The 17,688-nt window shown below is 49.9% G+C and overlaps 1 protein-coding gene across 5 annotated transcripts in view; it reads left to right on the forward strand.

Moving 5' to 3' along the window:
- FAM160A1 (family with sequence similarity 160 member A1) overlaps positions 1–17,688 on the forward strand; it is a 225,879-nt gene that overhangs the window by 204,633 nt on the left and 3,558 nt on the right. For all 5 annotated transcript variants that reach the window (XM_032332513.1, XM_032332510.1, XM_032332509.1 and 2 more), the window contains 4 exons: positions 4,941–5,131; positions 7,257–8,399; positions 13,430–13,608; positions 13,969–14,107. In XM_032332513.1, the coding sequence (XP_032188404.1) occupies positions 4,941–5,131; positions 7,257–8,399; positions 13,430–13,608; positions 13,969–14,107 (1,652 nt within the window). The remainder of the gene's footprint in view (positions 1–4,940; positions 5,132–7,256; positions 8,400–13,429; positions 13,609–13,968; positions 14,108–17,688) is intronic.

Here is a 17,688-nt window from a genome sequence, read left to right on the forward strand (position 1 = left end):
AGAGAGAGAGAGAGAATGCTTGGGGTAGGAGTAGGGGCAGAAGGAGAGAGAGAATCTCAAGCAGACTCAGCGCTGAGTGCTGAGCCCAGTGTGGGGCTTGATCACATGACCACGATGAGCGTGACCTGAGCTGAAATCAAGTCAGATGCTTAGCCCAATGCACCACCCAGGTACCCCTAGGCAAAATTTAATTGCTTAATACCCTGAGTGTCATTTCTGAATATTCTGGTAGGGCATTTTTTTTTCCCCCCAGAAGTGCTGGTCCATTGTCAGATTTTTTTTTTTTTTAAAGATTTTATTTATTAATTTGACAGAGAGAAATCACAAGTAAACGGAGAGGCAGCCAGAGAGAGAGAGAGAGATAGGGAAGCAGGCTCCCTGCTGAGCAGAGAGCCCGACGCGGGACTCGATCCCAGAACCATGAGATCATGACCTTAGCCGAAGGCAGCAGCTTAACCCACTGAGGCACCCAGGCGCCCCCATTGTCAGATTTTTGAATCGCATTGCCTGTTGTGTTCAGATAGATAGAGGATTTGCTTCAAGAGAAGCTGTGTGTCCACTTCAGGAAAATGTCCATCTTGTATGGGAGTTAGGTGTCTGGGAGGAAAGTGCATAAAAAAAAGAAAAAAAAATGTAAGCCAGCGTAATGTAAGATGAATAGGAGAAATAAGGTCCAAATATCTTTGAAAAACAATCTGTTAAAATGTACTGATGTTGCTTTGTAGATTTGGGCCTACCCGGGCATTGCCAAGGTTCTAAAGGTTCTCACCAGCTCCTACAAGCACCTTGTTCCTTCATCGTACTTACTTCACTGCGTCGTCTCGCTTGTGTTGCCCGTCAGTGTAGTGAGCGGCAGGCAATATATGGGCTTTGTTATTGATTGCCTGTCACTGAGCTGTTTCAGAAGCGATGATGATCCTTGCTTCAGGGAGTGATATCCAGGGAAACAGAGAGTAGGCGCAGGGTTGCCGAGGGTTGCTTGGGAAGGTGATGCAGAAAGGGAGGACAGGATGGGCAATATCGTTTTTTCCTGCTGTATTGGGGGGCAGCTTTGGGTAATCTGGGTCTCTACAATTAGAGAGTTACTCGTTTTTTATTATTTCTACTACGTTCCTCTATTTAAACAAAGCATCCAAACAGAGTCCGTATGAATAGATAGATGGCTTGATGACAAGCACCTGTACTGAATCCTGAGTGATTTTTCTGCTATCCACAGCTACTTCATTGTGATATTGGACATTAGGGCATCTTCTTCTTCTTCTTTTTTTTTTAAAGATTTTATTTATTTGTCAGAGACAGAGGGAGAGAGAGCGAGCAAGCACAGGCAGACAGAGAGGCAGGCAGAGGCAGAGGGAGAAGCTGGCTCCCTGCCGAGCAAGGAGCCCGATGTGGGACTCGATCCCAGGACGCTGGGATCATGACCTGAGCCGAAGGCAGCTGCTTAACCAACTGAGCCACCCAGGCGTAGGGCATCTTCTGACATTCATTCTGTTCCCAATCTTTCCCTGTAAATGCTGGGAAGACGGAAGGTCAATGCATGGTTTTCCCTCACTTCCAACTGGGATAACTCTTCATTACAGAGACACACTAGAACTACTTCTTTGAGGACAAGGTGGGGTGGGGATTACCCATTTGAACTAACTCTCCATTTTCAATTTGATAGAACCTCTCCTTCAGCCTATAGAGGAATCTCCCTTTATTTGATTTACTCAGAAGAAAATTCTTAGTTTCTCCTGAAAACATGTGTTTGCGAAGCTGCAAATTCCCAGTAACTCTTTATTCTAATATAATTTCACGCTCCCCACTGGTGATATTTGATAAATAGCTTTATTAGGTTTGATCCAGTGTTCCATTTTTTAAAAGTACTTCCAAACAAAGAGTAGAAATCTGTGTATATCAACTTAAATCATGAACTATGCTTAGTTTGAGCTGCAAGTCGTCATTGAGTTCCTGCAGTATGTGAAAGCATCGAAGCAGTTTGTTTCTGAAATAATTAATGATGAAAATAAGGAGTTGATAAATCCTGTGTCATCTGAGTTTCCCTGGGCCTCACCAGCTTGTGAGAACAGAACAATTCCTATCAGCAACCACATGGTGTGTTTCTTCTGACCCTCACCCCTCATGTGGAGACCTTGGTCTGAGGGAGGGCTTTTAATGCATGGTCATGAACAGGTCTGTCCCCCACCGCTGTTGCCCCAGCAATGTCTGACGTGGCCTCTTCTGGCCCCATGGCCCATGTAGTTGGTGCATCTCACTCCACCCCAGCCCAGCCCCGGAGGCTACACTGCTCACCCTTGTGCCTCAGGGCCCCCACTGTGCCCATGCAAGCTCTCTTCTCTGCATCCTTCTGTCACCAGAGTGTCCCTGCTCACAGAGGTCCTTGTGAGAAGAACTCCTTTATCTTCCACCCACAACTTCTGTTTCTTCTCCGTGGGTGTTCAGATACAAGACCCCAAGAATTAGCACAGACCTGCCCCCTGTCCCATACTGCCCCCTCCTCTCTTTCCACGTCTGCTTTCATGACCTTTGATTTCCATGCACTCTAGCTTGAGAAAGTAGACAGGTGGGGTCTGTCTTCGTCTTGGCCACAGCAAGTTGAGGTGTCCGGTGTGTGTGGGTCTGGTGCCCGCAGGTGCAGGAGAGAGACGGGGGGACCCCCGGGCAGAGCACTGGGTGGACAGCTTGGTGTTCTTTGAGAACAGAAGGGGTAAGTGGCAAGGTTGTCATTTCATACCTTGAGAGTTATTAAGACCTTTAGTGTAGGGGCGCCTGGGTGGCTCAGTGGGTTAAGCCTCTGCCTTCAGCTCAGGTCATGATCTCAGGGCCCTGGGATGGAGCCTGGCATCGGGCTCTCTGCTCAGCAGGGAGCCTGCTTCCCCGTGCTCTCTCTCTGCCTCTCTGGCTACTTGTGATCTCTTAAATAAATAAACAAAATCTTAAAAAAAAAAGACCTTTAGTGTAGAGTACCACAAAACAAATTCAGTCTCTTTTCCCCCTTGACTCAGGCTCCCACAGCCCGGCAGCCGTTAATGTATCTGTAGGTTTCCTCAGTTGGAGCAATAGGAGATGTGGGAGAGTTGTTTTCAGGCCTCACTACATACCTTGAAAAGTGTACTTTTATCTCTTTCACGGAATCCTTCATCATGGCTTGTTTTCATCGGCACTGCCTCTTTCTCAAGAGCTAAAAACAGAACCAAAAACATTCTGGTTGATTGAAGATTGCGGTTGTTAAAAGAAGGGCTCCGGGTCCTTGGGAATTGGCTTCTACGTTCACGGGATACTTGGCTCCGGTGTGACGCCTCCACCCCATTTGTTCCATCTTTGTTTAAAGAAACAGGATAGTCTTTCTCCCTGTTCAGAAAGTAAGCCATTTAAGCAAACTTTATTCTACCCATGAAGCCTACTCATGTGCTCTAAGAGTCAGAAACCATTGCCCAGATTTTTTTGTCTCTAGGTTTGTAGTGCTACTAAGATATTTTGACCACCAACTCAAAGTGTTTTTGTGAAAGGGGACCCAGTCCTCCTTGGTGAGCCCTTGGGCACTGTGATGTGATTTATAATTAATACATATTTGGTCTACATCTTGTGTCTGACACAGAGCTCCTAAAACCTTTGGAATTTCCTACGTGACCAGAGGAACAAAGGTGTGTTTGTTATGTTAATGAGGCAACACAAGGACCCAAATCTGAGGATGGAGGCTGGTTGCTTGGAGTGTGAACCATGTGATCAGAGGGTTAGAACTCAGTCCCACTCCCCTGACCTCCAGGGCAGGGGAGAGGAACTGGAGGTTAAATCTGCTGTCAGTGGTCAGTGATTTAATCAATCATGTCTATGTAATGAAGCCTTCCTAAAGATCGAAGAGGATTGGGTTCAGAACCTTCTGGGCTGTTGCACACGTGGAGCTGTGGGGTGAAGGGCACACTCAGAGAAAGCATGGCTCTGAGCCCTTTCCCCACACCCTTCGCCGTGTATCTCTTCCTTCTGACTCTTCCTGAGTTCTCTCCTTTTCTAACAAACCAGTGATCCAGGAAATAAAATGTTTCTCTGAGTTTCCTGAGCCACTGCAGGGAGGTTGTTGGTCTGATTTTAGCAGGTTGGTCAGATGAGGCTGGCAATTGTCTTCTGCAGTGTGTATGTTGCGGGGTAAGGACAGCCTTGTAGGACTGAACCCTTAACCTGTGGGATGCTACGCTGTCTCCAGGTAGGTGAGGTCAGAGCTGAGCTGAATTGAAGGACGCCCTGCTGGAGCATTGCTTGCTTGTCAGTGTGGGGAGACCCTTCCCCCCCTCTCCCTAAACCCTATGTTGGAACCGGCGACCAGAGCACCATTAGTCACCATATTTTGTGAGACGAGGTTTGCATCGTGGAGCGGGTCTTTGCCTTTTCATGCAACTGCAGTCATTCAGTGCCCACGATAAGCCACCATTTCTGGGATTCTAAAACAAACTAATAAAGGAGGTCCTTGCTCTGGTAGCACATTGTACTGAGGAGGCAGACACAGAAGTGATTATGACTCTAGGTGACAGCACGTTGGTAGAGGCTGGTGAATATAGCGGAGGGAGGCCATGGCTCTGTTGAAGCAGGAAGCCCAGAGGCCTTCCTGGAGAGGGAGGCACTGAAGCCAGACTTCATGGGATGACAGGGCATTAGTGAGGAAGGAAAGAGGAACATGGTAGGGTTGAAGTTCACACTGGGCTTAGACCCATTAGGAGGGGAGGTGGTTCATGGAGGTTACAGCACGGAGGACCTGACGTGCTCTGCAGAGTGGGTTCTCCAGAAGAAAGAAGCCCTTGGCAGGTCTTAAGTGACGGGGCGATCCCTGGGGGCTGGTGGGACGGCTGGGTTGGAAACGGGAAGAGGACGAGTCTGGCCCCGGCTGGGGCTAGGCTGACGGGAGCGGGCATCTCAGAGGCCGAACGCAGCCCATGTTGTCCTTCCAGGTACCTGATCCCTTGCAACCACATGATGCTGAGCCAGAGGTGGGCTGTGAAGGAGAGAGACTGCTACTCTGTGTCTGCGGCCAAGCTGCTCGCCCTGACCCCCGTCTGCTGCTCCAGCGGGATCACCCTGACGCTTGGCAACCAGGAGAGGGATTATATTCTCTGGTCGAAGTGGACGCACGATAGTGCAGGTAAAGGGCCCTGGCTAGTGAATGGAAGGATGCCAGGTGCCATTCCTCCTCAGGGTGTGTTTCTTTTTGGGCAGACAGCGTATAATGTCTTGGGTCCCATTTCTTTTATGAATCCCTGGGTGGTTGGTGGTTTTCTTCTGTGTCTGGAGTTATAGCCACTTTGTAATCAATGTGCATTGAGATGCCCACCAGTCCCCAGGTCAGTGTTCCCAGACTTTTATTTTAACTGGGCTTCCTGGTGGCCTCCTCAGAGTATGGATACAGAAACATGTACCAGCAGGTCTTTTTAAACAGAATGGGGTAGGGGTGTGGAGATGGTTCTAGCTAAGATTTTAATTTCCCAAATGACTCATTTGTGGATGCTTGCCTGCCAACAACATATCATTGTAAAACTTAAAATTTGTGAGATGAGGGACGCCTGGGTGGCTCAGTCATTAAGCATCCGCCTTCGGCCCAGGTCATGAGCTCATGGTCCTGGGATCGAGCCCTGCATCTGACTGGCTCCCTGCTCCACGGGAAGTCTGCTTCTCCCTCTCCCACTTGTGTTCCCTCTTTTGCTGTCTTTCTCTCTCTGTTAAATAAATAAAAATTTTCAGATGGCAGTAGTATCTGATTCATTTGATTAACCCACAGTGGGCTTTTTTAAAAAAAAAAACAAACACAAATATTCTGTTTTTTAAAAATAGGAGTTATTGTACTTGTGCTGTTTGCCAGCTACAGTTGATCTTATGCAAGTAAACTTTAATTGGTCACCTGGATCAGCTGGTCCCTCAGGCAGGCAGCTGTAACGAAGGGGGATTTGTTCACGCTTAGAGGTCAGAAGGCTGTTTCAGTTGAGGGAGGTTCTGCCTGACTTGTGACCGCTAGGAAAGAGTCCAGCTCTGGGACTGACCCCAGTGTTTCCAGTTTGTATTCTCATGTCCCCCCAAACAATGTCATCCTGTCTACCCAGGTACGGTCCTGTCCGATAAAGCATATTTCGTCTAAGAGTGGGCCCCTTGACTAAGAAAATATCAGGGTGTTTGGTGTCAGTGTAATTGTTACAAATTAAGGTTGTCACACTGATTCTTTAAATAAAGGTACAGTGTGTCATGGAAATTAATAATTTATGTGACAGGGGAACAAGTTATATTTTAAAGATACTTTCCTCTTAGGTAGCTAGTACAGATGTCTTCTATTTCCCCACCAGTAGTGAGCTTTTAGAACCTATTTGAAAATTGATGTCTTTTGTATTTACTAAGAAAGTTGTTTCAAGAATGATTCTGGGGCTGACCTTGCTGCAGAATTCGAAATTTAAGTTAAGCAGACAATTGCTGAGTGCCCCCAACTTTGGCCAATCCCCAATTCCACGATATTTTGGGTTGCTTTCCAGGGCACGGGTACCCTAATGGATGGATGGTTGCATAGGCAGGCGGGTAGGCAGGTCATGTCATCTCCAATTCTGGCCCCACCTCCTAGAGATTTAGATGACAAAGAGACAAAGATGCTTGCAAATGTGCGGCATTGAGCGAAGTGAGCACAGAGGCTGCTCTCAAACAGATCTTCTGTCTCTGAGCCTCAGTGTCTTTGTCTGTAAATGGGGTAAATGCTATCTGCCATAGAAGGCTGTTGGGAGGAGCAGTTAGTGTTGGTAAAGCACCTGCCATAGGAGAAATGGTGGAGTTCTAGGTCTCCTCTGGCTGTGCCGAGGGTAGGGGTTCTGTTCCCAGCATTCTTTCTTCTTTCTTTCTTTCTTTCTTTTATTTTTTTTTGAAGATTATTTATTTGTTTATAGAGAGCATGATGGGGGGAGGGTCAGAAGAAGAATGAGGGAGAGAGAGAATCTCAAGCAAATGCAAACCTTGATCCCAAGACCCTGAAATCGTGACCCGAGCTGAAATCAAGAGTTGGAAGCTTAACCAATTGAGCCACCCAGGCATCCCCTTAGTGTTCTTTCTTAAAAACAAATAATTTTTTTTTATTATTCAGGAATCATTTAATCAGAAATTATTAGAACTAAAGTAGCTGGTGAGACAGAATCTTAGCACCCGAGTAAGTCCTACCTGAGTCCCCTGCCTGTGTCGCCTCAACTCTTGTAAGGGCAAGAGAGGGACTCGTTCTGACGTGTCTGTGCCTCCCATGGCAGGGACTGCCGAGCAGCCACCGGCCGAGGCGTTCTCTCCATCGGCCTGCATCGTGGAGTACGGCAAAGCCCTGGACGTCAGCTATCTGCAGTACCTGTGGGAGGCCCACGCCAACATCCTCTGCTGCATGAGGGACTGCCGAGCCTGGTCCGCCCTGTATGACGGAGACTCTCCCGACCCTGAGACCTTTTGCCAGGGTCTGACAGAGGACAGTGCTCTCACCCCCACCTATCCGGTGTTCCGGCTCCCGCAGCAGCTCCCCAGGAAGACCGGCCCCGCACTGGCTCCAAGAAAGGACAAGAGCCAGACGGAACTGGAGTGGGATGATAGCTACGACACGGGCATCTCCTCGGGGGCAGACGTGGGTTCCCCTGGGCCTTTGGATGATCTGGAGAATTCAGGCCCGCCGGCACCTGTCGATCCCCCCAAACACATCCAGGAGATGAAGAAGAACGCCATCCTGCTCTTCAAAGGGTCCTACATCGAGGAGTCTGACTTTCAGGATGATGTGATGGTGTACAGGCTATGTGCCGAGAAGGACGCTGAGGACACGAGGGATTCCCAGGAGGGGAGCGTGAGGCCCTCCAGCCCAGCCCAGACTGACGATCGGGGGCCCCCCCTGAGCAACGGCCCCCTGTCCCGTGCTCAGTCAGAAACAGACTCAGAGGAGGAACAGAACAGGGACAGTTCAGACCCGTTTCAAAAGGTATCCGAGGAAACAAAACAAGAAGACGAGCCTGAGACAGCCCTAGAATCGAACTCCGAGTCAGCGCCTCCCCTCTCTGAGGCGGAACACAATTCAGACCCAATGGAGGTGAACCTGGGGGCTGACGATTTCATTGCCCAGTATGACCAAATCATTAAGGAACTGGATTCTGGCACCGAGGGCTCGATAGAACAGAAGTTCCCCTCCCCTGATCTCTTGACTCTCTCGAAAGAGCACGAGGGGAAGGAAGAAGAGAGCGAAGGAGAAAAGGAGGAAGCAGAAGAGGGGAAGAAGGCCCTGGAAGAGCAAGAGGATGACTTTGATTCTTTTATAGCAGAAACCCCCACCACGGATACCGTGCCATCCCCGTTTGGGGCGAGAGATGAGCCTGCCTTTGCCAGTCACCGTCCTGTGAGGACTCAGAGCACCCCATTCACAGGTGATGATCTCGAATTGCTTTCTGAGTTCTGCTTTTGAAAATAGGTGCAGGTATCATGACAGGAAAGGGAAGTAGGGGGAGGGAAGGAGCATTATCCGTTTTCTTAACAGAGGGGTCCAAGTATTTCTGTGAAGAGCAGAGAGGGGTGGTTTCATTTTCAATTATTTTATCCTGTCATTCTAGCAGTCTCCCTCTTCCCCCCCGCCCCCCAGCCAATCAGAGGATATATTACACGGTCGAGTAACTACTTCCCATGATACTTGTGTGATAAAGTAAGGGGACCGATGAAACCGCACCAAAAAATCCAGTCTCATTATTTAATAGCCTCATTTTCTTTAGTTTAATTACTTTTTGTCCACAACGTGTGTTTTTGGATGTACTGAAGAAATGGTGGTGGTTTCCCTCACGAGAATGTACACTGCAGGAAGGTGCGGGGGTTGGGTTGTTCTCCGCACTCTGTTCTCTGCACCTGCTGAGTCAATGTGGCTGTGTACACACATCAGAGACCATGGGCATTAATTACACCTTTGCTTCAGAGCTCGTTTCAGAGCATCACAGAACCTTTCCCCCAAAATAAGCAGACTAGACCCACGTAAACCTGTAACTCTGGGGGAGAGTGGGCGTGTCCAGTGACACACCCCCAACGACAGGGAGCAATCATATGAGAGCGGAGGGCCTAGGACAGGATAAGTGGATCGAGTTGAGGAATTGATAGAAAACATCCTGAAATAGTAGCTAGTAAAATCCGAATCTGCCTCCCAGAGGGAACTGGAGGGGAGTGTTTATCAACCACAGGGCAGGCTGGGGCAGGACCCCTGAACAGTGTTCAGGCAGCGAGGAGAGGTCCCATTAGGAGCTGACCTCACAGAGGGACAGGCCGTGACTTTGGAGTCGGGCCTGTGGGGGGATCCTGGCTCTAGCACTTGCAGCTGTGAGGTCCCGAACCCTCCAATTGCTCCTGTGGGGCCTAAATGGGCTCGTGGGCGCAGGAGTGTGTGTGTATTGTAATTCCCCTCGCCACCTCTGCTGAGGCTTGCCCTTCCCTGGCAGGCCGCCAGCAGCTGGGTGAGTCTATCCTAGGCTCCACCTGCTTGGGTCACCCCAAAGAGGAGAAACCATGTTATCTTCTGGTCCGGCGGGGAAGGCTTAATGTGATTTCAAGTAGCTCTTACCCCTCCTCCAGGATTTATTCATCTATTTACTGGTGCCTGACAATTTGTTTAAAGAGGGAGAAAGCTTTTAATCCCACAATGAAAAGGCTTGAGGTTCTAGTTGAGGTAACATTTCAGTGTGAATGGGTTTTAATTAAAATCCAATCAGTCAGTCCATCATAGTAAGAAGGATTAGATAATCTCAGTTTTCCCAGGCGGTGGGGGAAGCGGAGGGGAGGGGGCCGGAGGGCGCTGGCTGCCTGAAGGAGGGGCAGAGAGCTTAGTGTGGGGGAAAGGGGCACTAGTCCCCCCATTTTGCCTGGGGCCTGCCCTCTTGACTCTGACCAGGTGGATATCCCCACTTTGCAGTTGCTCTCCCGGAAGGAGATACCAGGAAATCCCAGCTTTCTTAGAGAGGAGCTTCAGCCCTGGGAAATATGTGAGGAAACAATGTCTAGTGTAGGGCAAGAAGTAAAAGCCAATACAACACCTTATTAAATAATACCAATATTTTGTATAGGATACACAGGAGAACCAACACAATGTAATGGTTTTTGATACATAGAGGTAATTTTAACTAAAATTTTGCTTTTTTTTTCCTCCTTTGGAATTCATACACAACTTTAGGAAAACATCTTTCCTCCTAATTTTGTAGTTTTGCAACTTCTGAGTGTTCTGTAGCAGTAGTCTTAACTTCCATCCCTCCATGGGATCCTGATTTCCCCTGGAATGAATTCACTGCTCAGCAAAATCAAAGCATTCCATTTCATTTATCTAATTACTTTATCTGTGCATTCAGTAACATTTGATTTATCTCCTAATACTTGGCAGGTTCTAGGCAAGACAGAAAAATGAAGGAATTCCCAGGCTTTCAGAGGAGGCATTGACCAAGAACTGTACTCACTTAGAAATGCATTATTAGTGATTGTCTGCCACGCTCTAGGGGAGCCCCGAGCGGGGGGATGGGAAGGACTTCCTGGAGAAGGGGCACAAGCGGGGAACAGGAGCTGCCACGTAAAAATGGCCGGGAAGGAGTGCCCTGGGCAGAGGAGACAAGGGTCAGAAGATGAAGGAGCCTGGCCATGTGGGCATGGGTGTGTCAGATGACGCAGTGAGGTGTTTGAGACGGCAAGCCAGAAAGCTCTGGAAGTGAGGTGGGGCTGGCGGTGGGGAGGTCTTTGGGCTAAGCTGAGTAACTCGCCGTGTCAGCCTGGGAGTGTTGCAGTTGGCAAGTGACGAGACTGGTCTGTGTGTGCAAGGCCACCTGGAGCTCCCTGCACGGGGTGAGGTGCTGTCAGAAGAGCAGGTGGGAGACGTTTATCACTGGATCAGAATTCAGAATGCCCTAGTGCTTTGTTCCTGGGAACGTGTCATGGGCTGTATGCACATCTGTGTGCCAAGACATATGCACAAAGATGTTCACTGCAGTGTTGTTTATGATAGAAAAAGATTGGAAACAACCCACATGGCCACTAGGAGGAGACCATTTGACTAATGCACCCAAGGGAACCGAATAGCTTGTGACCTTGAGATGAAGATGACAGGTTGCTTCGTGCTAGAGGGAGTGCAAGAGGCAGAGCAGTGTGGGGAGAGTGTTGTCATTTGGTCAGGTAAAACCCCCAAACCAACCAGGACACACACACTCACACACACACACACACACACACTCACACACTCACACACACACACACACACAAGGTGGGGAGTCTGCTTGTCCTAGAAGAGGAGAAGGAGAAGAAATGGGCTGTCCAGCCCCAAACACAGCTGTGGCTTTCTGAGTTGTAGCTGAGTTTTTTCTGATTTTCAGCTGCTTATGAGTTTCCCCTAGCAACTGTTTGTTGCTAAGCAGTTTTTTTTTTGAAGTGCTAGAAATCAACTGAGACTAAAAGGGGAAACTGAAAGGATTTCACGTATGTGTCTTATTGCACATGGTAAAAAATTGTAATTAATGTCATTAGTGCATTATGACAGTCGCTGGCCTTGACCTAATGATCTGTTGTGCAAGGGAGCTGGGGTTGCCACTCACTCTCCACAGGGGGCTGGGTGGATGTCCCTGCCTGAAGGAGCGGCAGCCTGGAGCTGGTCTGTCCTGGCCCTGTGCACTCAGCCGGCTTCCTGTGAGCAGGTGGCCCCGTCGGCCAAGGGTGGCATCGGGCCATGGGAGGGCAGTTGTGGGCTCACGTCAAAGACGTGTTTATGGGAGATTCTGCCCACCTGAAATGACTTAGGTCACCCATCCTTGCTCCCTCTGGAGGGAAACAGAGCCTGAGCCAGGGACTGCAGGGGCGTCGGGGTGGGGTAAGGGGGGTGGGGGTTGGGATAAGATAGGAAAGGCTGGGCCAAGTAGAGGAGGGCAGCTGCCTTCTCCCTCTCCATCTATCTGGCCAGCTTGAACTGTGATGTCTTAAGAAGAGATACCAGTGACATTTCTGGGGGTTTTGCTGAAGCCCCATGAAGTTGCTTGCAAAGTGGGATCTAATTCTGTTTCTGGCTGCACTGTGTTTGACAGAGCCTCCCAGCTGTGTTCCGTGAGCAAGTCCTCTGCCAATGCTCTCTATTTGAAGAGGTCACTGAACGCCCGTGTTGTGCGATGGGACCCAGGAGCTCTGTCCCGTCCCAGAGGTGGGGAAGTTGAGGCTAATGTAAACACACAAGGGGCTGGTCCCTTTTTTGTTCGAGTCCCCTACAGAAACACCCTCTGTCATGGCAGCGATGGGAGTCTTGCCCTTGTCTGTTACTTGGTTGGACGGGTAAGGGTTTAAGATTGGTGTTGCTGTTCCTTGAGGATGTCTTCTGTTTTCTTGTAAAGGGTTTTACTCTCTCACACCACCAGGGCTTCCGAATGAAGCATCTTGTGGTGAAGTACGTTTTTGTTGAACTCGTATTAATGTTGGTGACATCTTCACAAGGCACGTTTATTCATCAAGGGGGATGTGCTTTTGTTAGAAATATGCCATGGTTTCCAGGCACCATCCATAGCTCTGCTGGGGGAAATACAGAATACTCCTTCATTTTGTTTAATGGATCACTTTTATGGTAAAAATGGAAAACATCTTCAAGTCATTTGTTAATGCCAGATTAATTTTTTTGATTTTTCACTGTCTTCAGTGAATTCCAACATAAAGCATATTAATTTTCTAGTGATCCAAATTGATCAAAGTTCCTTTTGCCTAATTATTTATGAGTGGCTTTTGTAGTCCTATAGCTTTTCTTTCTTGAGGAACCTATGACACCTCAAACTTTACCTTCTGAAAGTGAGTAAAGTTATGGCCTAGGCCTCATTCAGCCCTGGTTTGTCCCTTCTGCCTTGTGATATTTGATGAGACAGACTCTTTCTCCTGGCACTCACTGGGGACAGACAGTCCCTGCTGATGGCGTACTGTTTACGGTGCTGCTGTTTTGTATCATACTTCTATGTGTTTGGTGTTATTTACTAACATAAAGACTTTTTCTGTTACTAAAACATACATACACACAGCACCCCAGTGCGTGCCCTCCTGTGGTGAGGAGCACCATGTCTTCGAGTTTGGCAGTCCCCGGAGAGCCAGCAGCAGGATGGAGAAGTAGGCTTTAATTTCTAAAATGAAATTACTTGTCCTCCAGCCTTTTTTAAGGGTTGTGATAATTTCCCAAGTATCCGAGCTGCTCGTGGAGTGAAACTAGCAGCTCCCATGCGTGTGTGTCTGCTTTCTCTTGCTGGGGGTGATTTGTTCTGGGTTCTGGGTTGCATCGGGACACGCTGGGGTGCCCCCTTGGTGGCTGGGTCTGATCTGCACCCGGCAGGCCCGCGGTTGGGAGCCAGCCAAGCGGCTCCTTTGCTGCGGAGGCAAGATGTCCCCGGGGCCAGGCCAGCCCTGAGGCCGAGCGCTCCTCCCGCAGGCCCCTTCATCAGCGTGGTTTTGTCGAAGCTGGAGAACATGCTGGAGAACTCTCTCCACGTTAACTTGCTGCTCATCGGGATCATCACGCAGCTGGCCAGCTACCCCCAGCCACTCCTGCGCTCCTTTCTGCTCAACACCAACATGGTCTTCCAGCCGAGCGTGCGTTCTCTCTACCAGGTAGGTTGCTGAGCCCACGCCAACCCCGTCGGCGTCTCTGGGGGGCGTAAGCAGGGTGCCTCCCTCTGGTCCTCCGTCATCGGGCTGTTTCTCTCACTTGCCTCCTGTTCTGCTTCATTTGCTCTCCTTCCCCGTCCTAGTATGCCGGTTGTGTCGATTATTTGAGACAGATTGCAAAGCCCTGTTGAGTCTGAGGTTTGGAGGGTGCCCCACCACGAACACCCAGGCCCATTAAAAGCAAGCAAACGCCTAATATCCTAAAAGTCCCTGTGGCGAGGGTTGCCCCTGAGGGATGCTTTGGAAGCCGAGGCTGGAATTCCACTGTGCTGTATTGACATCGTTAAGTGTCGTGTGTGACAGGTCCTCGCATCGGTGAAAAACAAGATCGAGCAGTTTGCTTCCGTGGAGAGAGACTTCCCAGGGCTCCTCATACAAGCCCAGCAGTATCTGCTCTTCCGAGTGGACATGTCTGACTTGACCCCCGAGTCGCTAACCAAAGGTAAGCCAGGGGCCTCCCCTGGGTCTCTTCTCCAGCTCTTCCTCCACGTCCCCAACCTCCTTCCTGAATGAGGTCCGCAGACGCCATCCTGGCTCCTGGGCCTTCCGAGCCTCTAAATACGTTTTCCTGTTTACCTGACAGTGAGCGGCTTCCCCCAAGTGTCCTTCCACCTCGAGAGAGATCCCCTCTGCATGCTGCTGGCCTGCTCCTGCCAGGAGGGCTTCATAGGGCTTTGGTCTCCCGCCCAAACGGTGGGTTGGGGAAGGAGTGCTGTGCGCTGTCGCTTGGCTAGAATAAAGACCGTGGCACATGTGGGCTAGCAAGAGGCATTATGGTCACACTCAGAACCATATTTTGGCCGATCCTACCCTGAGGAGGGCATCAGTTCTCTTTATTATGTTTTCAGAGACTCTCAGGCCCCAAATAAATGTGCTTGAGGGCTCTAGAAGGTAGAAACTATTCACCTGGACTTGGGAGAAGTCAAGTTTATGTTCAACTAATAATTTCCCAGTGCGCCTTTCCATCAGCTCTAGAGGGCCCGGGGGAGAGCGGTGGTTGGTACCAAGCAGAGAGCCTGGAGCTGTCCTGCGGGCTGGCCAGGCCAGGGGGCACCTCTGGTTTGCCTCAGTTAAGTGCTGGCTGGGCAGATTTGGTGCCTAATTGTCTTCTGAGCCTCAGCTTAAGCCAAATTGAGGGCAAACTAGAAATGCCCAGTATTGGCTGGCTTTTGCTTGTCCCCATACAGACACACCAGCCTTGTGGCAGGTGAACAGTGGGGACCGTGGGGCTCTGGGTCCCAGGCTAAAGGCATGTGATCAGAAACAAGATTGAGAGTGAGAAGCAGAATGTAACTTAGGGCCAGTTTTAAATCTATAGAGGAAGCTGAAAAGATCCCAGCTCTAGTGGCTCTAGTGGCTTGACCTTGTCTCTTGACCTTGTCTGCAACTGTTTGATCTTGGTCACTGGGCCTCCCTGGGTCCTCCTGTTCCTTGACTCTTAAATGAAGGATTTATTTTTCATCTCCAGTCCTTTCTGGCTGTGAAGAGCCTTCAGGGCATTGCAAGGCAGATCTTGAAAGAAAGGTGGGCCTGGGCCAGCTGGAAGATGAGGGGGCAGGCTTTAAGGTCCAGGCTCTCAGAGAAGGGCAGGCCTGGCCAGACCATTCACGGAGGGGGAGGAGCCCCCACATCTCCGTGGAAAAGTGGACTCTGGGCCCCATGTGGCCTCTCCTAGCTCATGGATGGCTGGTCTGTTAGCGATGTTCCTCTTGAACCCAGAGCTTGCTGCGGTCACTCACTGTGGGGGAGTTAGCTTTCGTGCATAACAAACCAGGACAACTACTCAGTGGCTTTAAAGGATGCCATTTATGGGGGCTCCTGAGTCTGTGCGCGTGGTGACCCGGGGGTTCTGATCAGGGTGGGGGGGCTTGGCGGGTTTTGGCTGGACTTACATTTTGCCTGTGGTGGGTGTCTGGGTGTCTGGGATGGCCTGACTCACAGGGGCGGTAGCCGGCTGAACTGATGGGGATGGTGGTGGTGGAGGTCTGTATTTCTCCTCATCCACGAGGTTAGACAGGGCTTGTTAACCTCGTGGCTGTAGGGTTGCAAGAGCCAGAGCAGGAGTGGTCAAAATCTTCTGAGGCTCTGTCCTGGGCCCCACCCAGCAAGGTCAAATTTGCTGCATTCTTTTGGCCAAGGCAGGTCATTGGGCGAGCCCGGGTTCAAGAATGGAGCAAACCGTCCACCTCTCGATGGGAAGAACTGTAAGAATTGTGGCCATTTTTGCAGTCGGTGGACAGAAGGTGACACGACTCTCCTTATATTACACTCCGCATTTGCTATTCATTCGTAATTTTCAGTTTGTTAATTGCTTCCCTAAACAGTTTTATTTTCAAATCGCACTGTGGAGTGGGCCAGGAAGGTACTGTTGGCTTCATTTTCGGATAAGGCAGCTGAAATTAGAGGCCTGGAGTAGTCAGCCGGGGCACAAAGTTCAGGTACCCGAAAGTGGCCTGCCCGGCGTGCGGAGCAGAGGGCACAGACGCTGACCGGCTTCCCAGGCTCTGCTTGACGCACGCCTTCTGGGTGAGAAGTGAAGGGGTGACAGTGGCGGGGATTGCTCACACTTGGCGCTCTCTGTCCTGGCTTCCAACGGTCTCATGATAGTAGTTGCCAGGTAGGTGCCCAGGGGAACGTGAACTCATTCCTGCCACGTGTGGTTATCAAATTAGTCAGCCAGGGTTGACGCTTCCTCAGGTCTGTGACGTTCAGGGGGCTCTGACTTGTGAGAAGCTTCCCTCGGGGAAGAAGACTTTGCTTTATGTTCAAGTGAATCTTCCAGCTTCGTTCAGATTCCGAGAGTGGCCCCTCCTCTCAACTTTAAAAATCTCTAAACTCTCGGAACGAGGGAGTTGTCTGTCCCCTCGCCCAGGGCTGACCACTGAAGCATTGTGATATGACTGCCTGGAGGTGAGTTGAATCCGGGAGCGTGCTTGAGAGTTCTGGTAATGGGCCAGATATTGGGGTTCGTACTGTCGGGGAGCTGTGGGCTCTGACACTGGATGGGGGATGAGTGCCAAATGGATTTCTTGCCTCACTTTGGAATCTTGCTAGTATTCATCTTGAGAACCCTCTGTTGCAGCTTTTCAGACCCAGGGCAACATTTGAGAAAACAACTCCCGATGTGGACATCGATTCATACTTCCCTTCTTCCCTGCCTTTTTCTTCAGGTGCTTGTCTGTGCTTGTTGAGCCCTGTTAGGATGGGTGGAACCCGGGCACCCGCAGCCGGAGCTGCTCTGTATTCCCTTGGGCTCCTGGCGGCCCTGGGGGAAAATGAGCCTCCTCACTAATGCTTCAAACAGAAGTACAGGTCCCTGTGTCCCCTGCTCTGGGGTGGGAAGACTTCCAGTGCCGGCTCTCACGTTGTCATCCTCGAGATTGCTGATCTCTGGGCTCAGACACTTCCCCTCAAATACTTTCCAAACTACAGAGGTGGTATTTACTTGTATTTAGTTCTTTTCAGTGTCCTTTCAGATCTCTGGTTCTGGGGGGAAGGTCAGGTCGGTGGTATTTCTATTGTACAGAAGAGGAAATGGAGACGTTGTATGATCAGCTAGGTGCCTGGTGGGTGAAATCCGTGACTCGGGTCTCCTTGCTGCAGAGCTTGGTGGCGCTCCATGACCCATGGAGAGGCCACTTCTATGCTAATCGCACAGCCCCTGGTAAGGGGCTCCCTGCAAGTCCTCATCGTGCATGTTCTCGCCTTCAGTAGTGAAGACAGTTTTGATTCTTGGATTCAAGTGGGTAAATGAGCTTTAGTAATGACACTTTTTTTTTGAAGTGGTGACACTTTTTTGAATTCATGATCAAGCTAGATAAATGAGCCACAAAAACCCTTTTTGAAGGGAAAAAGAGGAGTGAATGTGAAAGAGAAGATGGAGTTGAGGCATATGAACCAGCTCCGGGGAGATGAAGTGGCAGGAAGATCTGATATTGGCCAGTTCCTCCCCTCATTCACTCAGCGAATGTTTATTAGCTTTTGCTATGAATAAGGAAGCATGCTGGGGGCCGTGAAGGACAC

Source organism: Mustela erminea, chromosome 2 (assembly GCF_009829155.1).
Source record: "Mustela erminea isolate mMusErm1 chromosome 2, mMusErm1.Pri, whole genome shotgun sequence".
Lineage (NCBI taxonomy): Eukaryota > Metazoa > Chordata > Mammalia > Carnivora > Mustelidae > Mustela > Mustela erminea.